This window comes from Peromyscus californicus, unplaced genomic scaffold (assembly GCF_007827085.1).
Source record: "Peromyscus californicus insignis strain IS unplaced genomic scaffold, ASM782708v3 Scaffold_9__1_contigs__length_137607984, whole genome shotgun sequence".
Taxonomy (NCBI): Eukaryota; Metazoa; Chordata; class Mammalia; order Rodentia; family Cricetidae; genus Peromyscus; species Peromyscus californicus.
The window spans coordinates 35,514,778-35,540,872 of record NW_026294617.1 but is presented as its reverse complement, the minus strand read 5'-3'; the positions used below and the strand labels follow the sequence as shown (position 1 = coordinate 35,540,872).

General features: G+C 34.4%; 1 protein-coding gene across 5 annotated transcripts in view; it reads left to right on the top strand.

Moving 5' to 3' along the window:
• Nbea (neurobeachin) overlaps positions 1-26,095 on the top strand; it is a 558,359-nt gene that overhangs the window by 169,928 nt on the left and 362,336 nt on the right. For all 5 annotated transcript variants that reach the window (XM_052730144.1, XM_052730145.1, XM_052730143.1 and 2 more), the window contains 5 exons: positions 6,428-6,608; positions 7,845-7,975; positions 11,472-11,579; positions 15,922-16,090; positions 18,070-18,165. In XM_052730144.1, the coding sequence (XP_052586104.1) occupies positions 6,428-6,608; positions 7,845-7,975; positions 11,472-11,579; positions 15,922-16,090; positions 18,070-18,165 (685 nt within the window). The remainder of the gene's footprint in view (positions 1-6,427; positions 6,609-7,844; positions 7,976-11,471; positions 11,580-15,921; positions 16,091-18,069; positions 18,166-26,095) is intronic.

The window sequence follows — 26,095 nt, the reverse complement described above, 5'->3', positions numbered from 1 at the left end:
TTTGGGAGCAGTGCAAAAGGACAGATCAGCAATGGGGTCCTGTGGAATTAATTAGTAACCAAACTATGGAAGTGGCCTGGGAATAACACTACAAAGAGTTGATGATATGTGAAGAAGGTTGATGCCTAACATTGGTCTGTCACCCCTTCTGTCCTGTCTCAACTTTCCTCTAGTGATGTATACTAAATTCTGGTAAACTGCATTCTTATATTAAGACGGGGAGGATGCTGCTTTTTCTATAAATCAAAGACTAAATACAATGCTTTCTGTGTGGAATCATGAAATTTTCATTTGTTTTCAGGAAATTTTAAGAGACTGTATTTACTTTAATATAAATATTGAATGTTTTTACACTTTTGTGCAGAACAAAAATGATCATTCTATAAAATAATTTAGTAAAAAATCATCAAAATTTGCAGAGGTTTGAAATATCCACATTACTAAATATCTTCAAAATTTTAGTGTCAAATATTCCTATTAATAAAGTATTAAATAAATTCAGTAACTTATAAACATGTTATATATATACTACTTTAACACTCAATATAGCTTATTTTTAAATTAACAAAAACAAAATTAAGATACTGGCATTTTAAAGTTTGATTAACAAGAACACTTGCATATACAGTTTTGACCACTGTAATTTGGGGCTTTAAAATAATAGTTTGCCTATTTTTTAGACTGTTCTTAGCAGATTTGGAAGTTAATTTTATTGCCGAAATTTTTTTGTCTTTATTTTCTGTTAATTGGTCCATTAACTGATTGTACCTATACTTGGTTATGCAACATACTTGATTTTATATATTTATATAACACAAATATATTTTATATAATATAATTAACATGTTTATTGTTACTCATTATTAAAAACAAATATATAATATAAATATATATGTTTCTTTTTAAAGAAAGTTTTATATATATAAAACTGTTATATAACTCTTTAAAAAGAAACATCTATATTTGTTCTCATGCTTTCTATATAATGTGGAAATGTGAAGGATATTATTTTCTTTTAGTGTTACTGGATTGTTTAGTGTTCTTGCTATATAGTGGGAAAAGGAGGGAGAAGCCTGAATAAAGAATGAAACCCACACTGAAAATATGAGCTTTTCAGCTCAAAACTACCAAGTACAAAACTTCAAGAGTTCTGAAACAGGTGAGAGGGAGGAGACACTAGGGTTGCTCTGATTTACCAAAAGGACGCTGTCATATAGGAGCGTCCGAGTATCAGCTTCTGTGTATGAAGCAGAAACACTCGATGTTGTTGTCTTAGTGTCCTGGGGTTTTTAATAACACATATATCTATTTTAGATTTTCATATCTGTGAAGCTTTGTATTTTTTAATACCTGGGAGTAATGATAGCTTTGACAGTAGTAGCTGGCAAACATTCTGTGTGGAGCTAGATAGTAAATACTTTAGGTCTTACAGCCATCTGCTGAACTGAGCTGAGTGGGAGTGGAATAGGTTTCTCCTAAGATCTGTATGGTATGAGACACTGACATTGCATATGCTGTTCATAAAACAAGAATAACAGGGATGTATATAAAAACCTTATTATTATAGAATTCATTCTTTATAAAATAAGAACTTGAATTTGACTCAGTGGCTAGTAAGTATAATAAACTATTTTTTAGCAAATGTAGTTATCTCTTAGAAGATGCATACTTTTTTTTACTATTTTTGTCAGTAGACATTTTTAATGTACAACTATATTAAACTTTAAAATGATAAGCAGAAGTAGAATGTGAAATCTTTTTGTAGTCCTCTATTTTAAGAGTAACAACCTAAAACTTAACCCAGAAGTAGCCTTTGTTATTCCTCGAGGTAAGTGCTGTTCCCTGTTGATGGTCTGCTGCTCAGAAACAGACTTATTTTTCAGTGAGACTCAGACATGAATTTTTGTGAAGTTTGGATTAAATGGAAATGGTATTAACCTCAGTATGAGATCAATCTTTGCTTCCATGTGGGCTGTATCATTTGCTGGGCATGGCCTCAACCTTGGTTTAATTGGCTAAAGGATAATAATTATATTTATCCCAAAGAAAGTGTTTGAAAATCGAATTTGGTAATAAATGTGACATATACTAGGTGGGGAAGCCTCTTCAAGCTTTCTTGAATTCCTTCAATAACTCTCTCTTTACATATTTGTTTGATGGAATAATAATCCCAGTTTATTTTAAAAGCCTTTAACTTATAAAACTCTAGAATTTAGAATGTTTGAGATAATATAGTTATTATTGATAATCTGTTTTTTTTAAAGATTTATTTATTATGTATACAGAAGAGGGTGCCAGATCTCATTACAGATGGTTGTGAGCCACCATGTGGGTGCTGGGAATTGAACTCAGGACCTCTGGAAGAGCAGTCAGTGCTCTTAACCTCTGAGCCATCTCTCCAGCCCCGATAATCTGTTTTGATAGCAAGATATTCAACCAGAAATAGTTTTTTTATTTGCTATTTCTAGGGGATTGCCCATTCGAAGTGGTCTGTTTCTTCCTTGAAACTGTAAATGACCACAGCAGTCTGTGTATAGTAGGAAAAACATTTCTGAATTATTCTTTTTTTTTTTTTTTTTTTTTGGTTTTTCGAGACATTTTGTGTTTTTTTTTTTTTTTTTGGTTTTTCGAGACATCTGAATTATTCTTATAGTGTCATTGTTCTGAAAGAAAGTTTTGAACTCTTTAATTAATCTTACCTGTAAAGAGATGACTTAATGTAGACTTTAAGACTAGAGATGCACGTGGTTTATATTATAGTAAGCAATCTAAAAAAGCAGTATTTATTGAGGTTTTAGATACTTGTGTTATTTAAAACTGTGTGTTATGGTAAATAAGTCACAAAAATGTGTTAAATAAAAATAAACCAGTAGTTTTAACCTTAATATTCAGGATAAATTAAGACACTTGGCCCAGCATGATGGTGCATGCCTTCATTTCCAGACTGCAGAAGCAAAAGCAGATGTCATTACATTTCTTTGTGAGTTCAAGGCCACCCTGGTCTACATAGTGAGTTCCAGACTACCAGGGCTACACAGTGAGACTCTATCTACAAATAAATAAACAAACAAATAAAATTGGACCACTTGCTATGCAATTTGATCAGTGTTTGCTTTGTGGAAGGAATACTATTTTGTTGAGTTTTTGAATTAAGTTTTCCAGGACTAGTCAGTTGAATTACTTCCTTTATTTCCTACCACAGTGTTCAAGTTAGTTATGAATTAAGGCAGAGAATTGGAGGGAAACATGGAAAAGCAAAGAACATTGTCAGTCATACATTCCTTCACATTGTGTTGTGATCATTCAAATTTTTTTTTTCATTTTGGCTTTTTGAGACATAGTTTCTTTGTGTAGCCCTGGCTGTCCTGGAACTAGCTCTGTAGACCAGGCTGGCCTCAAACTCAGAGATCCACCTGCTACTTTCAGAGTGCAGGGATTAAAGGCGTGCACCACCACTGCATGGTGACCAACACTACTGCCCAACAATCACTCAAAATTTTAAGTTGACCATATTAGTCAACCATCAGAACACAGTGTCAAATGTGGTTTAATTTTTTTCTGTTCCAGGAAAATAATAGAAATGACATTTCTGGTTCTTCAAATAATGCATCATCATACAAAAGGAAAACAAGCTTTTCTTCTATGTCAGGCATGATGACAGTCTTAGTTACAGTCATTTGGAAAATGTGAGATTTGGGGATTTGATGTAGTTTATCTCAGAGTAGTTACCCTAGTGGTAGTCTCACAGTTCTATATATTTTCCCAGTGAATATGTCCATGAAAATGGCATATTTTCAAATGTATACTCACATTATTTGTTGTAAAAACTCAAAGAACTGGGATTTTGTAGTTTTGGTGGGGGGAAGGTCTATAATGTTTTTATTATATAGACCTGATTCTTAACAAGGCCCTGAAACTTTTAGATGATATGCAGCCACCTAAGCTCATATCATAGGCCTAATAGTGTATCAATGAGTTATTTTCTTATAAAAAGTGAATTTTAAGTTGTGATGGCATAAATGTTTTAGTTTTGTATAGGAAGGGTTCTGAATATTTGAGAAAATTAATTATAATATAATTTCCTCATGGAAAAAGTCTACATAGTTGGTGTAAGAAATACGGTGATTTCCCTGAGTCATTTCTGCTCAAGTCCATACTGAGTTAGGGTTTGAAAAGAGGCATTCTGTGTTTGCTCTTTAAAATGTCTCATTAATCATCTGCTAGGAAAAGATACTTGTAATATAAAATAGAATTTGCATTCTTTCTCTTATATTTGCTATACTCACGTGAATATATTTGGGGGCAGTTATTCAAAAAAAATAAATTTAAATTTAAATGTTTCATATTAAATCTTAATCATAATTATGTACTTTATAAAATAAATATATATTCTGAGAATTTTGTTTTTAATAAAATAATATAATTTTAAAATGTTATTTTGTGTTTCAATTTTACATGTATTTTCATTTAATTTTAATAATTTCCTTTTTCTTGTACTTTTTTGGTCTGTTGTCTGTTTTGTCAATGCATGTCCAGGGTTCTAAGGTTAGTATTACTTTTGCAGTAATTTTTAGGTTTTTTATTTTTAAATTTTATTTTTAATTATGAAAATTTTACTTGGTTATATTTTGAGTTTTCATATCATCTTTTAATCAGACATATCTTTGTGTATTAAAAATTCATTAAAAGGATTATTTTCCCAATACACTGATGTATTTGTTTTATTATTCACTACAATAAATATCAAAATATAATGAAAATAATGTAAATAGAGTCCTATGTACAATCAGATTTAAATTCCAATTACAGCAAATTAGATGAGATATATATTAAATTTAGTGAGAATTATATTAAATGAATTTTATCATAGGATGCTTATATAATATGTTTGTAAATTATATTAACAGAATGGAATAATATTTTCTCGATTATTATTCATGTTAAGAATACCTTTTACTTTCAGTTTTGATATTTTGGTAGAATAAGTTTGTCAAATTATATGGGCAATTTAATATTTGTGTATTTAATATTTGTTTCTGATTCACTACTTCAAAATTAGAGCTTATTTATACAGACAATTTAATAATTATGTACTTAATATTTTTTTCTGATTCACTACTTCAAAATTAGAGCATATTTCACTGGTTAGGTTTGTAGATTCCAACTAGAAAATAAAGCAGTAATACAGTGAGGTAGAGCTCTCAACATTTCAACAATTTAAAATAATGAAGAATTTAAGAACATGTCTGCAGATATACTGAATTCTAATTTATTGAAAAGTTATTAAGAACTCTTGATTGATGTAAAGCAATGGCTAGTGTTTCATCCTAGAATAACTGAAAATAGATTTACAATGAATTCTTTTCTTCTGTTACGCTCTGGTCACAGCTGTTTAATTTGATGCTGTGTCAGCAGTAAAGCACAAATAGGTAATTAGAAGCATTTCCAGAGACAGTGTAAAAGTCAGTAGGAACAGGAAGCTATTCCATGCATCTACCATGTGCTTGACTTTTACCATTTGGTTAAAGATAAGTCAGTGTGGGTAGTTTGCCCATTTTCAGAAACTTTGACAGAATTTTTATTTACAAAACATATCTTTCATTTGCTCCTTCTGGCACTAAGAAAATTAATTCTAGTTATGAGAAAATCAAAATCATTATAGTGTTGTTAGTATAGAATGAAAAATGAAGAAATGTTGCCATTACTCATAACTTATGGAGTTACACATTCTAAGAAACAAAATAGATTTTGATATTCCTTCTGAAAGCAGGAAATAACATTTTATCAAAGAGAATATTTTAGTAAAATGTAACTTTCACCTTAACAATGTTCCTTCCTCCCTCTACAATGAGAGTTTCATAGCTTATCAGTTAGGTATCTAAAGGAGCGAATCCTTTTGGTCATTTCGACCTTAGTCTTATTGGACACATGAAATCCTTAGTGTTTCAGTTTATGATTCTAAATAGATAAGTCAATAGTAGGTATTCTAGTTTGACAGTCATCTCATTTGATAGCAAGGAAAATTTCTGTGTATCGTTCCCTTTATTCATTATATCTGTAAGAAAGGAAAACATCCATTTGTAAATGGAAATGAAGATTTTAGGAGAGAAAGGCCAATTTTATACCTCTTTTATACCAAAACAAGAATAAGAACATATGTGTGGTTGTCTCTAAGTATCTTCATGAAATTATATGAAGTTCTTTCTTCAACTAATACAGTATTTAAATTAATACTAATTTTAAAATGGGCTTTTTAATTTAAGAATAGTGAGTAGGGAAACGAAATTTGGCAAGGTCTTGTGATAAGTATTATTAATTTATTTTCTATATTCTTATGTACGCTTTCTATACTTCTTTTCACCTGTAGTGTATATAACATGTGCCACATTTCCCAATTTTAAACAAGGTTAACTCTCCTCTTTTAAAGACTGAGTTGGAAAACATTGAAGTGACACAAGGCATGTCAGCAGAGACAGCAGTGACGTTCCTCAGCCGCCTCATGGCTATGGTTGATGTCCTTGTGTTTGCCAGCTCTCTCAATTTTAGTGAGATTGAAGCTGAAAAAAACATGTCTTCTGGAGGGCTAATGAGACAGTGCCTAAGGCTAGGTAAGTATGCTAAGGCAGTGGTACACACTGTGTAACTAAGACAACTTGTGCAGCTCTGAGGTATAGAAAGCACTGATTCAGGTTGGTGAATCTGCAGCTTAGTTACTGTCTTGTAATCCCCAGGATTGCTCAGTTTTAAAAACTTGTATCTTCTCAGTGGAGACTGCATGGAATCATTTATTGCTTCAAATATAGTCAAACATTTAGAATTACCTAAAAATCAGTAAAACTGGTATTTATCATTGATTTTAATGTAGATCGCTTTGTGAACCTTGTTTATGTCCTTGGCCTGCAATCAACTGAGGATATAGTGTATAGCAGAGCCCTTACCTAGAATAGGAGAGGCATGAGTCTGATGGCCAGTATTGATTACCAAAGGAAGACAGAAAGGAAGTTAGAGAAATGGTAGCCCAAAATCTGTGTTTCTTATAATAATGATTACATGCTAGTGACAAGGAGTGTAACCTCTTTGTGCTGTGCAGAGCTATTACAACCCTTAGAGTGGATGATGTCTGAAATGAGAAGGTGTACTCTGTAGTCACCAAGAAAGGTGAAGTAAAGTCAGAGCCTTATTATTAAACATTTTAAAGGTTGATACTAATTTGTGAATGTATGTATGATTGTGTATATAGATAGCATATGTGTACATATGTCTGTTTGTATATGTGTGTATGTATGCCTACCAATGCATTCATATGTGAAAGTCAGAAGATAATGTTCAATATCCTTCTCCACTTTATTCCTTTGAAATAAATAGTCTCTCACTGCACCTGGAGCTAGGGTGTCCTCTTATCTTACTAGGGTTACAAGTGTGAGTGACCTTTTTATATGAGGAATTTGACTTCAGGTGCCTATGTCTGTACAGCAAATGCTCTTACCCACTATACTGTCTCCCCAACTCCTCTCATAGGCATTTTATGTTGCTAAAATTTTTAATGATACAGAACATTTGTAATAGTGACTGATGGAAGATTATAGAATTAGGAAGAGTTATTTTGGGAGTTTAAAAGGCTATGGTGATCTGTTTCTTTTTAACTTGGGAGTACATGAGTATTTTATTTAATATATATTCTATGGGTATTGTACCTTAGTTATTATATTTCATAATTTAAATTTATCTAATTTTAAAAATACTAATCTATGGCAGAAAAGGAAATACAAAAAATAAATAAATTTAAAACATTTTTCTATATAGCCATGTCAACAATTTATGTTAATATCTTTCTGGTTTCTTAGTTTGTTGTGTAGCTGTGAGAAACTGTTTAGAATGTCGACAGAGACAGAGAGACAGGGGAAACAAATCTTCCCATGGAAGCAGTAAACCTCAGGAAGCTCCCCAAAGTGTGACTGCCACAGCAGCATCCAAGGTAATACACCATTTCCTCTGTAATATGCAGTCCTTTTTCATTTGTGAGAACAATGCAACAGGATCTATAAAATGACATAGGTTTGATGACCTGGTGCTGGCTTCTGTGCTTCTTGGTTGTATCTGCAAGGTTAGCTAACCTCTTTAGATTTTCACTTGTATGTTATTGAAGAAGGTACTAGTAATTTCTACTGATAGGGTTCTTAAGAATTGCATTGGCACATAGCAATGGAGATTTCTGTTTTAAATAGTTACATCTATTTTCAAAGGTCAGCCTATGAGCAAAGCACATTTTTAAATGGATTAGCTTTGGGTGAAAAACTAGTTATTGACTGCCCATGAAATGAATGAATGGTATATAGTAGTTTGGAATATACTAGCAATACTCGTACAAATGAGTTTTCTTCTTGTGTTTAACTGACCCATGACATCATGTGCAGCCTCATGGCTTTGAAGGTTTGTATGACTGCTCTGCACTTAATTCCACATCTCAGTTGTGACCTTTCATACATAGAGTAGACCTCATTTAACTCATCTAAAGATTTTGACTTCTTAAACTTTTATATAATGTCTTTATCTTGAAGTACATTTCCATATATTTTACTCTTCTTAAATACATTCATGTAGGCCATCTTAGATGCTGCCTTCTCAGGTCAAAGTTTTTTGACACCATTACTGTGCACCAGTCTAGGGACAGCTCCTCTGATGGTTTCAGTAAAACCAGCATGTCTCTTTATCACTCACTGCACTTGTAATTAAATGTTCAGCATCGACACAGTAATTTTTTGTTCAACAATTGAAGAAACTTAATTGGTTTTCTAAGTTCCATGCCTCTGTATTGCTATAATTTCTGCTAAGCCACTTGCACATGCATAAAGTCTGTTAGTTATTTAAGTGTTGCAGCCTCTTTTCTTGTTCACTGCTGTCAAAGAAATATGACCCACATATTATTTTACTGCTGACAAGACTCCATAGTGATCTGCATTGCTTGGGAAGTATTTATGTGCCAGCAGTCTGGCTCATATTCACTACATAGACATATTAAAGGGCTGGTTACTAGAGGGTGGTGACCATATCTTGTACATCTCTTTGCCTTCAGAGAATTGGGGTACTATAGGTTGTAAAGAAGTGTTTCTGGGGTGTATTCTAGCTTCTGCCAGTTAGCTTAGAGAATCCTGAGACAAATTTCCTTGTCTTACATGTCTCAGTTATTCGGGATTTTAAAGTGAATGAGAATCCTAACTTTTATGATGTTTGTTTAATAAAATGCAAAAATAATATATTAAAGCACCTAGAGGTTCCCGGGGTGAGGTGAACATTCAGGTATTGCTGGTGCCTCTCGCTTCTCTTAACACTTAGAAGAGTGTAACTAATCCACTGCTTGGGAGAGGCTTAGGTCTTGACTGTGCCTATACTTTTCTTTCTTTCTTTTTTTCTTTTTAATTAATTATTTTACATCTCAGCCACAGTTTCTCCTCCCTCCTCTCCTCCCATTCACTCCCAGCGCCCAATCTACTTCGCTGTTTCTGTTCAGAAAGGGGCAGGTCTCCCATGGGTATCCACAAAGTGTGGTATATCAAGTTGCAGTAAGATTAAGCACCTTCCCTTGTATTAAGACTGGGCAAGGCAGTCCCGTATGAGGAATAGGTTCCCAAGAGCCAGCCAAAGCATTAGGGACAGCCCCTGCTCCCACTGCTAGTCCCACAAATAGAACAAGCTACACAACTGTCACATCTCTGTAGCAGGCTTCGGTTGGTCCTATATTGGTGACTATCTCAGCTGTCATCAGAGAGCCTTCATCCAGTAACTGAAGGAAACAGAAGTAGAGACCCACAGCCAAACATTAAGCCTAACTCAGGGAATCCTGCTGAATAGAGGGAAGAAGGATTGTAGGAGCCATCCTACAATTGTAGGGGGGACATCACAAGAAAACCCACAGAAACAACTAACCTGGTTCATAGGAACTCACAGAGTCTGAACCAACAACCAGAGAACCTGTACTTTTCTTACCAGATAAACAGAATCTTCAAACTAAGTGTGGTTCTTCTTGTGTTATATAGACAGCATACCGAGTGAGACAGAAATCTGTGTTGTTTAGTTGAGTTAGTGAGTGTGTCTCTGGCTAGAGGTTGGGCAATGAAAAGTCGATAAGTGGTGATACTGGAATATTAGAAAAAATGTATGAACTGGTAGCAAAGTATATCCATACAGAGAATAAAAACAAGTGATGCTGTTTTTATGCATGCATTTCATACATGGCACTTTAGGCAGAATAGTTGATTTTTAATCTAGCAGAAGGGCTCTCTGGTACAAATCTGGACACACTTGCATGAGTGCTGTATCTCCATGGAGCCTCATTTTCATATTGTGTAAACACAGGAGCAACAATTTAAACTTGTCCTCACATAACCTTTCCAAGGTCAACTGGGATTGAGGGAATCTTTGTAAAATGGTACATATATTAAAATATTTCTAGTTTTTCTACATGTACTATAGATTTATCTAGTCCATATGCAAGTTTTTCTAATTACCTAATGCTAAAAGTATTAGGCTATCCTATAGGTAATCTAGTTGAATTTTGGAGCAGTTACAATTTCACATAGAGTGGATAAACTTGATGATTTTAATGGAAACCATGTAACTATGTGCCTTAGATACTGAACTTTTTCCTATACCATGTTCCACAGGAGCTTCATGGCCTCCTTTAGGGGTGAACCACCACAGTGGCATCTGTGGGGAAGTAGGAGTTGGACAGCAAGCGCATAGCTGTTATGTGCAAAACTTGCATTTGCATTTTATATATATATACATTGTCAGATTTAGTCCAAAGCATTCTTAGCACATCGAGTAATTGAAAAAGCACTAGAGTGAGCCAAAGTAACTCGGTGCACTTTCTATTTTATGTTATGGATATATTATCTAAAATTCTTAGAGTTTCGTTTCTTCAACTACAGAAAATCATTTCATTGGTGTGTTCTCTAGTGTCTGTCAACTATAGTGACAGACAAACTAGGGCTAAGTTTTAGAGCTTACCTTTGAAAAATGGTCATGAAGTGACTACATTTGTAATTTCATAATATTACATACCAATATTTTTTATCTCATACGTATATATGCATGATGGATAAATTAAGAGAATTAAAGACATTTATTAACTGGGAATTTTATTAACAAGCATTAAGCCAGATAGCAGAGACTTGCACTCAGTTCTTCTGAAAAGCAAGATAATTTTTTTTCCTACACAACCTCACCTCCATTTATGAGCTCATAGAGGCACCTCTGTTGATAGCAGGTAAGAACAAGGAGGAGAGAAAGCATGACAAGAAGGGGAGACCAGAAAACGAGCCCCATGCCAGTTTTGTTGTCACTCATTTCTAGTTTAGGGGGTGCAGGAAATGGTGTGGGAAGATCAGCCTAATGTAAAAAGTACTATAATGATGCTTCTCAATAATTTTCTAGAATATGGTATTTCTTAATAATTCTCTTTTGTTTTCAAGGCTCCCTTAGAAAATGTTCCCGGTAACCTTTCTCCTATCAAGGATCCCGATAGACTTCTTCAGGACGTTGATATCAATCGCCTTCGTGCTGTTGTCTTTCGAGATGTGGTAAGTAATATATCTGCTTGGCTTCCTTGCAAACAAACAAAAATCAAACAGTAACAACAACAACAGTAAAACCAACTTGCATGGTCATTTGTGTTAAGCAGTGTAAAATTTGCAAAGAATTGCTGTCACTACCAATTGTCCTGTTGTCTGGATATATTTCATACTTCTAATGGTAAAATAGTTGAACCTTAGTTTTTCCAAGAGTTATTGATAGTTTACTTTGCAAAATGATATGTATGCATACAGGGCTGGCTGGGAAATGGCTCACTGGGTAAAGTGCCTGATGCAGAAGCATGAGGACCTGAATTCAGATACCCAGTGCCCTTGTAGATCTAGGTATGGTGCTGCACATCTGTAACTCCAGTGTTGAAGATGCAGATGAAGTTTCTCAGATTCAGTGAGAAACTGTCTCAAAAAATAGAGTGATGGAAGGCACTCAGCGTCAATCTCTGGTCTCCACATTCACACTCACAGGTAAGCAGACACATACATGTACATACACTATTGCTTATACAAATGATAAGTTTTGAGATTTATTTCATATTCCAAGATTAGAGATAGCCTTGAAACACTAAGTTTTACTTTATCTTAGGTCCTCTGGTCCTACCTTTTATATTTTTTACTCCATTTCCACATAATGAATATTTTGTTATTTTTAATATTTCTTTTATTAGACATAAAAAGTTATCTCATCAGGTGTTAATGAAAGTTGCCTTTGGGTGTGGGAAGACATTTTCTTTCATTTAAAAATTATTAATTATTATTGTGTATGTATGTGCTCATAATGCATGTAAAGGGAGTTGTTAATACCACAAAATACATGTGGAGGTCCTAGAACAACTTTGTAGAGCCCATTCTGAGGGCTCCAGGGATTGGACTCAGATTTCTAGGCTGAGCAGTAAAAACTTTTACCCATTGAACCCTCTCACTGGCTCCTACTTTCACAAATGATAGTATCTGTAGGAATCTGAATTAGAAAGAAGGCTTAATAACATTCAAAGAAAGAAATAGCTTAAGGAAGGGTTAATGGAACTCTCTAGTCCATGACTACTTACTCAAGGCAATTAAAAATAAGATAGACCTTTTGATGAATTGTGTAAAAGTACAGTGTTTCACAGCAGATTAAGCAATAATAGCAGTTTTTAATATAGGCATTATAACCAGCCAGATTAGATCCTGTTATTTTAATTATAGTTAATTCTTGATGGAATGTTTAAAGAAGTGTATGTTTGAAATGTATATGTAACAATCAGTTAAGTGGAGTGCTTTGTTGTTTACAGTGTGGTTGTGATAAGTCTAAGCCATGTGGTATGGTGTTTCATGCTGTAGATATATGATAGAAAAATATTAATTCTTATAATTAATGGGAAATTACAGCAAAATAGATAAATAGGAAAACATAACAGACTTAAGCAATAAATACAAAATATGTAATATAAATCAACAACATGATTAGAAGTATCATCAGTGGATAACAGAATGAAAATTAAAAGGATATATTTTCAGTATTGAATGAACTAAAAACTGAAATGATAATGCTTAGTATTGCAAGAATGGAGGAATCAGGTTCTTTTATGTAATCTTTGCTGTATAAGGATAAATTGGACAACCTTTTGTATAGTTCTTCACTACTATATTAGGAAAAAGAAAAAAACTTTGCAATACCAATGTCTCACAACCTAGCTCCTGTACTTGTAGTTCTGCAACAGTGTACTTGGGTGATAAGCATTAGGCTGCATGAGATTGACAGCACACATGTGTAGAATCAGAGTGTTACCTTTTTCTCACCATATTTCTAGATTACAAATGCATCTCTCACGTGGAATAACCTGGGGCCTTAGTTTTTGCAAATGTTAGTATGTTAGTTGGTTGTTAGTTTCAAAGTTTTTATAAAACAACAGTCACATTTAGCTTATTTAATTTCCGAAATGCATCAGACCTCAGATTAGGTTTTAGGAAATATTCATATGTACATTACCTATGTGTGTGTGTGTGTGTGTGTGTGTGTGTGTGTGTGTGTGTGTGTGTGTGTGTGTTTTCAGAGGACAAATAATTGAGTATTTGACAGCAATTTTAGGGCAGGAGTTTTTGTGCTTCTCAAAAATTTCTCGGCCTTTTTGCTTTTCAAGCACATAAAGTTTTAGTATAATAGACAATATATGTGTACATGCACATTTAGATGTAGAGATTGGGATTATTGTGCTTTTTAAGGACTTCTGAGGATGTGGGGAGCAGTGAAGAAAGTATATATTACCTGTGTAGAAGGAGAGGAATGTGCTGTGTGCTAAGATGAACACATTGCTTAGAAACAGTCAGGTCAGTTAGATGACTCAGCAGCTGGTGGAGGTGCTTGCTCACAGGCCTCATGGCCTGAGTGTAGTCCCCAGGTCCCACAAGGTGGCAGGAGGGACAGACTTACCTGCAGGAGAGCTGTCCTCACTAAGAATTTTTTTCAAGATTTCTGAAAACTTTCATATATTTTTAAAAATTTTCTGAAAATTTTTCAAGAAAGCCTTTATTTGAAATTTCTCAAATAGATTGAAATTATGAGCAAATTCATTTTGTTTTTGCTGTCCTCATTAGAGAATGGATTTTATTAGATCACCTGTATCTTAAATGGTATAAAATTTAGTGAATTTTAATCCTTCAAAAAGTACTGGAGTGCTTTGCATCATACCAGTATGTACATTAAAATCTTAAGCAGTTGTAGGGCTAAACAGTTATATTTTTTATTCAAATTGGGGAAAAACAACAACCCAGGAATACACAGACAGGAAAAACAGAGTTTATGTCTTTATAATAATAAAATACCTCTAAACATCAGTTGATTTATGTAAAATTTAGTCATTCTTGAGGTGTTTAGCTCCTGTGTATATGGCACTTTATTTCCAAAGAGAGAAACCCTGTCTCAAAAACCTCGCCCCCCAAAAAAAAGTTTACAAGATATGGCCTAACAAGGATGTATTGAGAAGTCTTCTAGCTTATCCTTCATGTTACTTTTCCTAGAGATGCTTATCTCAGCCTTTGGCTATAGGCAGTTCAGTGTATTTTTGGGTAACAAACCTGCTACAATGTTTTCTTTCCTGCCAGACCCCAATGCCTCTTCAAACTATTGTCTTATTTTTTCAGACCTTTTCTTACTTTACTGTACTCTGGCAGAACACTATTTTATCATTAGATATGGAAATGAGCACCTCAAATATATGTAGTATTCGAGAGATTTCTTTTTCCCTTCCAGAAAAACTGGATTGTTACATCTTTTTACCTGTTAGTGCAGTCAGAACTTTAATTATTCATCATGTATGTTACCACATAACATTCTGTTTTACAATGGGATTGCATGAAATTCTTATTTTATGATTGCCGTTGTTTATATATATCTGCCATCTTCAATCCACATAACCTCTTGCTCAGGTAGTAGTATATTTTCTAGTTGTGATTTTTCTCTATTAACTTTTCTTATTTATAATGCTTAAATCCTGATTTTTTTAAAAACTCAGTACATTAATTTTTTTCATCTGCATGTTTTATAAGGAAGTCATACAGATAAAAATGGTAAGAGAAGGGTGATATTTTGTAGCACATTGAACACAATCTTACTATATTAACTTTTAAAATTATTTCAACGTATAACTCAGATGAAACATTTTAGGCATTTTGTGTGTATCTTTAACATGGTACTTAGTATAATTTAGTTATCAACTCTTAATTTTCTTTGAATTTATATTTAGCGTGTGTGTGTGTGTGTGTGTGTGTGTGTGTGTGTGTGTGTGTGTGTATTGTGCACAACATCCTCACACGTTCTCGCTTGCCACAGTGCATGGGCAAAGGTCAGAGGACAATGTTATAGAGTCTTCTTCTACCATGTGGGTGCCTAGGATCAAATGCAGGTATCTTTGCCCACTAAACCATCTGGGCTGGCTCCAAAGGTTTATTTTATTTTATTTTACTTTATTTATTTATTTATTCTGGCACCAAAGAAGCCAGAAGAGCATGCCAGTTCATTAGAAGATGGAGTTTTAGATCATTATTAACCACTTGAAGTGGGTGGTAGGCACTGAACTCTGGTCCTCTATGAGAGAATCAAGTGGTTTTAACTACTGGGCTATCTCCCTAGCCCTCCCCCCAGCAACTTTTATTTTGTATTTTGTATTTTTTTTTGAGCTGAGGACCGAAACCAGAGCCTTGTGCTTGCCACTTTACCATAAATCCCCAAACCGCCCCTCCCCAGCAACTTTTAAATAAAAGTTTAAGGTCTAAGAAGAGAAGAATAGTTTCTTATATTTTGTGAATTTATATCCTAAAAATTTTGAGTGTCAAACTGCCTTTTCATTTTACACAGGATGATAGCAAGCAGGCACAGTTCTTAGCTCTGGCTGTTGTATACTTCATCTCTGTTCTGATGGTATCTAAGTATCGGGACATATTAGAACCCCAGAGAGAGACTGCGAGAACTGGGAGCCAACCAGGTAGAAACATCAGACAAGAAATCAATTCTCCAACAAGTACAGGTACTTAGTGTTTGCTTTCCATTATTTGACATTTCCCTAGTATTTATCTCTTTTGCATACATGTTTGAACTGTACTTACTCATAGACACTTCAGACATTTACAGAATTGGTAGAGATGCTAATACAGTATTTGTAGATCGGCACAAATATACTGGATATATCTGTACATATTTGCTATCATTCACATTTGTCGGTGCAGCTTTGGGTTACTATTTCCCATTAATGAATAGAAATTATTTGGTCATGCTATTTTTTTAATATGCTAGGGACTCATGCTTTTCACACATTTCTTGTGAAACTTTTATAAGCATAGGAGGTCCCCATATAGTTACTCAACGTTAAAAAAAAGGTAAAACACTAATCTTTACAGCCTAATTCAAAAATTCTCTCCTTCCCTTCTTTGCTTTGTCCCCTCCTCTTTTTGCTACTAAGTGAACACTTAATTCAACATCTAAATATTACATCAATTATATAATATGCAAACAAACATTTGGAATTTTGTACAAGTTGGAAAATGTTTATACAAAGTAGTTTAACTAAAAGTTATGGAGAAGTAACATCAGGGACAACAGTGAGCCACCTTGGGTTGTATTGGCCTCATTTGCACAATACTTACACTGCATAAGCTGTTGCATTAATGGCTATCATCACTCTAGAGCCAGTGGTATCTGGGAGAATGGAGCTTGCCCATGAATAAGGCAGACTGAAGTCTCATGCAATAGCCAACTTTATTCATAGCTTCAGACAATTTATACTCTAAGGGTTAAGAAAAGGTCACATGAATAAAGTTCTCATGAGTTCAAGCTATATACAATCATAAGGACAAGCTGCACATGGCAAAATCATGTTTTTCCATCAAGGCATATAAAGGATAGTTTAAACATTTGGTTGAATAACAGCAGCAAGCAATAATGAGTAATCTGAAGTAAACTCACTCATATCTGCTACACTTGGGAGGAGCACAAAAACACATTCCAAGAACAATTCTGTGTTTTGAAGAAACTGAGGTCACAAGACTCTTGTTTTCTTGGAATGCTCTCACAAATACTCAGAATTCTCCTCACTCAAATCCATTCTTGGACCATGGTCCAACAATTGGCCTTGCCTACTGTATTGAAAACTATAAATATATTTTGTGGCAACTAATCATTTGTATTTCCTACTAAGTGTTTGCATCAAGATTATTTTTCTGTTGTTTGCACTGTAATCTTGACAACTCAATGAGTGTTTCTTGTAAACCATGCATAGCTTTTTTTCTTGCATTCCATTATACTTATTGGATTAGCATCTTCAAATTAAAGGTACCTAATGTACTGTATTAATATTTACTATGCTGGCATACACTGGATATTAACAGTCATACCACAGTAGTGCAGTTCAATTAGTCTAAAATGTAGCATTCCGTAGGTATGCTCCTGGTTAATTTATAGGTGGGATTCTTTACTGAGTCAACACGTATACTTCATAAATGAAGGTTTTCATAGAGATTTGTAGTCAAACCACTGCATCTTGTTAAGTGGGACAGCCTCCTTTGCTTTTTACTGCTGTTGTAGAGACAATGGATCACATTTTAGCCACAGGATTTTTCTTGTTGCAGGTCAGACTATTCCATTATAACACTATTATTTTAATTTTATTCGGCCAATTAAACATCAGTTTGCCATTCAGATTGATGTCCTTTTAAAGTATGAAGATACTTTATGTGTCATATATTTATAAAATGAGCACTATTATAGTGAACCTTTTAGGTGTAGTTTTCTGGCCTGTGTGTATGTTTTTATGTGTGTTGCTAAAAGTACTCTACTCAGTCAGTGTATTGCCTACTTCGTTTCTCTTAAAACCTCTTTTCCCTCCCTTAGAGATGTGTTCTTTATTATTGTGTGCCTGTTGCAGTAATATAGAAATGTCATGAGTCTTTGATGTGAACTATATTACTGTCATTTTCTTCCTCAAATATGGCTCCATGATTTTCTCCACAGTTGTGGTCATACCATCTATCCCTCATCCAAGTTTGAATCATGGACTCCTTGCCAAGCTAATGCCTGAGCAGAGTTTTACCCACTCATTTTACAAAGGTAATACTGACATTATCTAATGGCTCATTTGGTTTTCCTGTTTCATGAGTTTTTTTTTAAATCAATATTCATAGTGTAATTATTTATAAAGAAGGTGTATTGTATTTCTATAACATTGCTACCAAGAACCAGTTAGAGTTTTTGTTCTTGCATTCCATTATATTCCTTAAGTTAACATCTTCAAGTGAAGGGTAACTAATGTATTATATTAATAATTACTATGCTGGCATACACTAGATGTTAACAGTCATACCACAGTAATGTAGTTAAGTTAGGCTAAAAGGTAGCAATCTGCAGATTAACCAGGAAAAAAAAAGATTGAATGTAACTATGGACAAACTGGCCTATGGGTTCTATGGATTATTTGACATCTAGTCAGAACATAGTCTTAGTACTCTTTAAAGGAATGGAAAAAAAGTCTTGCATGTAAAAAAACACATAGAATTAAATGTTAAACATCCAATAATACATTTCTAAGCCTGTTAAGAGGCTAGAAAATATAAGCATAAGCAGAAAACAATCATTGAACAGAAATAGATTTGTAAGCAGTAATAAATGTTTCAAATGAAGACATTAAAGCAGTAGCCGTGAGAAGTATTTAATTATTTAAGATGTGTTTCAGGTAATGGAAAAAGTGAACACAGTAAAGAAAGAATGAGCCCACATAAGGAAAAATCACAAAAATGTTATAGATGAAAAAAACAGCAGCTGAAATGATGATGTCTGTGGGTCCTATTAACAAAAGGTTGGTTGCTGCAGAACATGAGTTTTACCAGGCAGAGCTCTCACTCCACTGGTCCCAAGATTTTCCTGTGTGCCCACCTTGCACAACTCATGGCATATTGAACATGATGGTTTTTCTTCCTGTAATTAGTTACACTGTTAGTCACGTTCATATGTAAGAGTGATGATCCAGGTTGCAAAAGAGGAACTCAGAGACACATTGTGAATTGTGAACAAGCCCCTGAAAGCAGCTTATAGGAGCTAATAACAGTGCTCAGCTAAACCCCAGAAAGAAAAATGGGAAAGTGAGGTCTAACATGAGAAGGCAGTGATTTCTGCTGACAGTTGGAATGAGTTTGAGGAGAACACTGAGCCCCAGATGAAACCATAGTTTGATGTATTCCATACCTAACTAACGATGTCCTAGGGCAGCTTTAGAACAAGTAATACTAGCAAAGTATTTTTTATTACACCTGGATGAGTTCTTTTATTTTTGAGGGTGGGGGAAGTAATGGACTTTTTAACACTGTGGTGAAATGAAAATTTCTTAGTAACATAAACCTTGTATGTGGTTCATTTTGTGAAGAAATGTATTCCTGAGTGACTGAAAATCTTCTAGAGTAATTGCCAAGATTTAAGGAATCTGCTTTGGAATATCCATGCTCATCAAGAAATTCTCACTCATGCAACAGTTTAGCTTATCTGGAAAACTTTGTAATGATAATTTTAAAAAATTCCTATTTTCAGGTTAATGTTGTAAACTTACCAGTCTTTTTTCCTGACAAGATGGAAAATGATCTTAACTGCTGTTGTGTGCTATATTGCTGGGGTTATTCAGGGAAAAACTCTAATTGGTGAAACCAGAGCTGCGAGTAAATGCTTAGTTTTTCTACAGGACAGGGAACCAGTGTGGTTTTACTTTTAGAAGATGACTAGGACTGGCTTTTTGGTGAAGTTCTAAAACATTTTCATAAACTGTGTGTTTCCAAGTGGATGATGGCAATGTTTTTACACATAGCTAGAATCAAAGAGCAACATGAAAGCTAGAATGTAGGACATGTGGCTGCACACCTTTAATCCCAGCACTTTGGAGGTAGAAGCAAATGGATCTCTGTAAATTCAAAGCCAGTTTGATCTTCTTAAATATTGAGTTCCAGGACAGCCAAACCTGGATATATGTGTGGAGTGTGTGTGTGTGTGTGTGTGTGTGTGTGTGTGTGTGTGTGTGTGTGTACAAACCTGGAAAAAAATACATACATATATATACATATATATATATATACACACACATACACACAAACCATATATGTATGTGTGCTAGAATATGAGAGACACACAATTTCTCTGATATGTCTCACAATCTAAAAAGAATTACAAATGAAGTATCTTGATGATTGCTAATAAGTGGATTACTCATCTACTAGAAGTTAAATGTCTATCTTATGGCTTTGATAGAACGTTTTAATTTGTATCTTCTGTAATGGAAGATACAGTCAAAGAGAAGTCATGAATCTATAGTCTTTTTCTTTTATTGGAATACAATTTGTGTTGTATTAGTATTGAAGATGGAGTACTGAAATTTGTAGTTGGAATTTTCTTTAGACCACCAACCAGTTCCCAAATAAAGACCCGGAGACTTACTAGTTGTGAATACTCGGCCTTGGCTTAGGCTTGCCCCACTAGCTCTTTTAACTTAATTTAACCTGTTTCTATTCATCTATGTTTTGCCTTGGGACTTTTTAATCTTTCTTTCATTCTGTATGTCCTACTTTCCTGCTTCCCGCTTTTTCTAGCTGGCTGGCCAGTGGTATCTCCCTGGCATCTCTTTTTCTTTCTTCTCCCAAGTCTCAATTCCTCTTCCTATTTACTCTCACTGCCCACAAGTTCCACCTATTACTTTCTCATTTGTTATTGGCCATTCAGCTTTTTATTAGATCAATCAGGCACCATAGGCAGGCAAGGTAAAACAGCAAATTACCTTTACATAATTAAACAAATGCAACACATTTTTACATAGTTAAACAAATGCAACATATCTTTGCATAGTTAAACAAATATTTCGCAACAGAAATTGGCTAATGCTAGCGTATTTTGATTGATTTGTAGTGCTGAGCATTAAACTCAAGATGTAATAGATACCGAGTTTCGTGCTCTACCACTTGCACCGAGGATGTATTTCTAGTTTCATTTTGTAAATAAGTTTAAAATGGGCATCTCCTCTGTCCCTGGTGCATGAGCAGGCTTTTTGGAGCCCAGTGCCTATGATGGAACACCTTGAGCAGCCTTGGTGCAGGGGGAGGGGCTTGGACCTGCCCCAGCTGAATGTACCAGGTTCTGCTGATTCCCCATGGGAGGTCTTGCCTTGGAGAAGGTGGGAAAGGGGGTGGTTTGGGGGGGTGAAGCCTGGGTGTAGGAGGAAGAGGGAGACCAGGATCTGTGGTTGGTATGTAAAATGAATAGAAAATTTCTTAATAATAAACAAGAAAAATAATAAATAAATACATAAATAAATAAATAAATAAAATGGGCATTCCCAACTCTGAGTTGTCATTCCAGCAACATACTTCTGTGACATTTCTTTTTAAACTAAAACAAAACATGTTAAGGAGCTGTATCATTGTTAGTTTAACTTGGTTTAGCTATGTTAACTGATTCAAAAAAAAACCATTGTCATGTTGTAAGTTTTAAATATTTACATTCCCAGTGTTTGTGCAAAATGTTTTTGTTAGTAGAGCTGGATAGGAAGGTTAACAATTAAGAGTACTAATTGTTCTTTCAGAAGATCTGAGTTCTGTTCTCAGGACCTAGGTTTGGTTCCCAGCACCCACATCATGCAGCTCTCAACTGCCTGTAACTCCAGTTCTAGGGGATCTGATACTTTTTTTCTGCTCTGCAGGTGCCGACATACATGTCTTTCTCCACAAATTTTACTCAAGAACACACACTCATGAAACAATGGATACATAAATAGTTTTTAAAAACATATTTGTATTACTTTTACTGTATTGTTCTTTGTTTCAACCATTTTCCTTGGCTGTGATGTACTAAAGGGAAGTTACAAATATAATTGCAGCAGCCCATTCCCCACTGCCATCCTCTTGAACATAATACCTGCTTACTTTCTTTCTTCTGCTTATGGTTTATTAGAATGTGTACTTCCAGAGGGTAGTAATGACTGTTTCATTTATTTAACTTCTTATTTTGTGATATAAAGTGTGATGTGTTAAAATTTATATTCAATGTGGAATGATTGCATCAAACTTCTTAACATGCCACTCACTTGATATATGGATCGTACTTTTTTGATAAGCCTTAAAGCTGTTTGGATATTTAAAACACATTTACATAAATTTCATGACAGCAGTATCTCACTATTAACTGTAGTTACCATGTTGTAAAGTATATCTATACAGTTTTATAACTGTGTACCCTTTGACTAACATCTTCCCAGTCTCTAGTAATAATTCCATTCTCTAGGTCAGTGAATTGTATTTTCCTAAATTGCATGTAGGACTGAAAACATGTGGTATTCATTCTTCTGCACGTGCTTTCTTAAACTCATTTTATGCCCTTGAGTTTCTCTAGTTTGTCACAAGTAGTGGATTTTATGGATGTTTTGTAGCTGAATCATATTCCATCGTGTATATGTACCTCATTTTTTCTGTGTACTCCTGTATTTATTCCACATCTTGAACATTGTGAAGAGCGTTGTAGATCTCTTTGAATGATTGTTTTCCTTTGCTTTGTACATAGGACCAGGTCTGTAATTACAGGTGACTCTGGTGGTCCTATCTTTATATATTTTTGTTTAGAAATACTACTATACTATTTTCTACAATGCCTAGACTAATTCTCATTCCCAGCAACAGTGTGCAGTTTCTTTTTCTGTACTTGTGATGTCATACTTTATCATCGTGATCATACCATTCCATTAGGAACAAGGTGATAGTTCATTGTGATTTTAATTAGTTCTAGTTGATCAGTGATGTGCATTTTGTCATGCACAAATTTTCATCTTTTTAATTTTTAAATGTCTTTTCAGATCCTATGACCATGTTAGAAATTATTTGTTTTTATGTTATTGTTATAGAGTTCTTTTAGTTGCTTATATTTATTTTGAATTTCTCTCATTTTATTATTGGTTGTTTATTCTCTCTTATTTTTTTATTTTATTTTATTTATTTTTGTTTTTATTTTTTTGCTATTCAGAAGCTGTTTTCTACTCTGTCTGTCCTTTTGTTGTTGTTGTCTGTGTTTCTGGTCTTTTTTCAAAACATCTTTTAAAAAAACTATGTCAACAATCCCTTCTCCATTTTCTTCTAGTAGTTTTAGTTTCAGGTTTTTAAACCTTTAATCTATTTTGAATTGAGTTTTATAAGTGAAATAAGGATTTAATTAATTGTCCTACATATGGAAGAAATTCTTCTTTCTCCATTCTTTATTCTAGACTCTTTTGTTAAAAATCTATTGGCTACGAATGTACAAATTCACATCAGTACCAGTTTATTTTTGTTTCCATAGCTTTGAAGTATATTCTAAAGTGGTAACATGGCACCACTGTCATTGTTCTTTTTGTTCAAGATGGCATTAGCTATCAGCAGTATTGTCTAGTTTCTTATAAACTATTTGTTTCTATTTCTGATAAGAAACATTGGTATTTTGATGTGAATTATACTGGATTTATAGGTTGGCTGTAGTTAGAGTTTTTCTGCCTGGCCCACAGTCAGGACAAATCTCTGACACCCGCCAGTCCCACAGCCATTCAGACCCAACCAAATAAACACAGAGACTTATATTGGTTACAAACTGTATGGCCATGGCAGGCTTTTTGTTAACTGTTTTTACAGTTTAAATTAATTTATTTTTATTAATCTATACCTTGCCACGTGGCTTGTGGCTTATGGGTACTTTACATCTTTTTTGTCCCTCCCACCCAGCTTCCTGTTCTCTCAATTCTCCTCTCTGTTAGTCCTGCCTATACTTCCTGCCTGGCCACTGTCAATCAGTGATTTATTTATTGACCAATCAACAACACATTTAACATACAGACCATCCTACAGCAGTTGGCTTGAATTGTGTATAGACATTTTAGCAACATTAATCTTCTAATATATGAACATAAAATATCTTTGTGCTGTCTTCAGATTTTTTTATCATTTTCCTTGTATAAATTCTTCACCACCTTTCACTCATGCGTCCATTAATTTATTTTCATGGCTAAATAAGATTGCTCTCCAGTTACTTTTTCCAGATAGTATATTCTTAGAAACGATGCTGATTTTCGTGTCTCATGTTGATTTTTTTATCCCGTGACTTTGCTGACTTCATTTATTGTTACTGGCGGATGTGTGTGTGTGTGTGTGTGTGTGTGTGTGTGTGTGTGTGTGTGTGTAATCTTATAGAGTTTTTATGTCGAAAAACATACCATCTGCAGAAATGACTTTTTCCTTTCCAGTTTGTATGCTTTTGTTTTATTTTTCTTGCCTAATTGCTCCAGCTCAGACTGTAGTGCTGTGTCAAATCAAAATTGTCTTTCTTTATAGATGCAAGGCGTCTCCAATGTCTTGCATGTAAAAGTGAGTGCAGGAAGAAGTTCTTCAGTAAATTAGTAAGCTAGTGAGAAAATTAAGTAATATTTTGTAAAGGTGAGTATTGGCCTTATCCTGGAATTATAATTAATAACCCTGCCCAAACAAGAATCTTACTAGGTAGCTTGTCCTATAAGATGATAAAGCTATATGTTAACATTACTAATAAAGCTAGTAAGTTTAGATAAAATGTAACAAATATTTCATATTAATTTTCCTATAATTTATGATCAGAGAAAATACTTAAGACAGGAAACAAATGAAAGAATGAACTGTTATAAGAAAAGACACATGTATTAGAAGTCTAAGTAAACTAATTCTGTATGTTAGTACACGAGCATTCTGTATATTTTAACTGTTAGTTTGCTAGTCAAGTGGAAGAAGTAATACTTTAGGAATGTGTAGTTAAGAAGGAAACTAGTTTTCTTTGTTTTGTGTTTTCTTTTGAGATAGAGTCTTGCCATATAGCCAGGAAACTATATTCTTTCTCGTCTCTCTCATTATGCCACATAAATTATATATGTATTAAAGTTTAATAATAACAGTGAAACTGTGAATGTAATGTGTTTACCATTCTAGTTGTTGGCATGAACTTGAGAGAGCGGGTCTAAAATTGAGGCAGACTAAAGTCTCATGAAGTAGCCAACTTTATTCAGGCCATCAGACAATTTATACTCTGAGGGTTAAGAAGAATCATATGAGTAAGTTGTTCAACCATATGGACAAGCCACACATGGCAAAAACATGTTTTTTCCAAAGAAGGCACATGAATAACAACAGCTGAAGTAAACTCACTCCTGTCTGCTACACCTGGGTAAAGAACAAAAACCCATTCCAAGAACAATTCTGTGTGTGGAAGAAACTGAGGCTATGAGGGACTCTTGTCTTGTTTTCTTGGAGTGTTATCACAGCACTCAGAATTGTCACAGGACTTCATTGTTTGAGTGTGTTCTGACAGGAAAGAAGATTCAGAGTAAATATTTGTGTAATTAAAAACATTGTTCTCTTGGGTGTGTCTAATCCCTGGGCTGGGGATCACATGTAGCCAAGGACAGCTATGAATGTGGCCCAATACAAAATTATAAATTTACTTAAAACATTATGAGGCTTGTGTGTGCGTGTGTGTGTGTGTGTGTGTGTGTGTGTGTGTGTGTGTGTGTGTGTGTGTGTGTTTTCTTAGAACTTATTTGTATGGTTTTGGGCCTTGTACTTTGTAGACGACAACATGATGTCTCAGTGTCAAAAGGTTGTTCTTAGACTGATGAGATGCCTCGCCAGGTGAAGACACTTGCCTTGCCATAAATCCTGAGGACCTCATCTCTGGTGTCTACATGGTAGAAGGAGAGAATTGATTTCTGCAAGTTGTCCTTTGATCTCCACACCCACACACAGGCAGTGGCGCGCGCGCGCACACACACACACACACACACACACACACACACACACACACGCACGCACACACACACACACATTAAATATATACATGTAGAAAATGTTTTCCAATTCTTTTTTTTTCTTCTGAAGTTTTTTTAAGCCAAAATACTTACAAAGGAGAATATATTCAAATAATCAGCAAAGGATAAGAGACTAACAAAAGTATGGTACGTATACATAGTGGA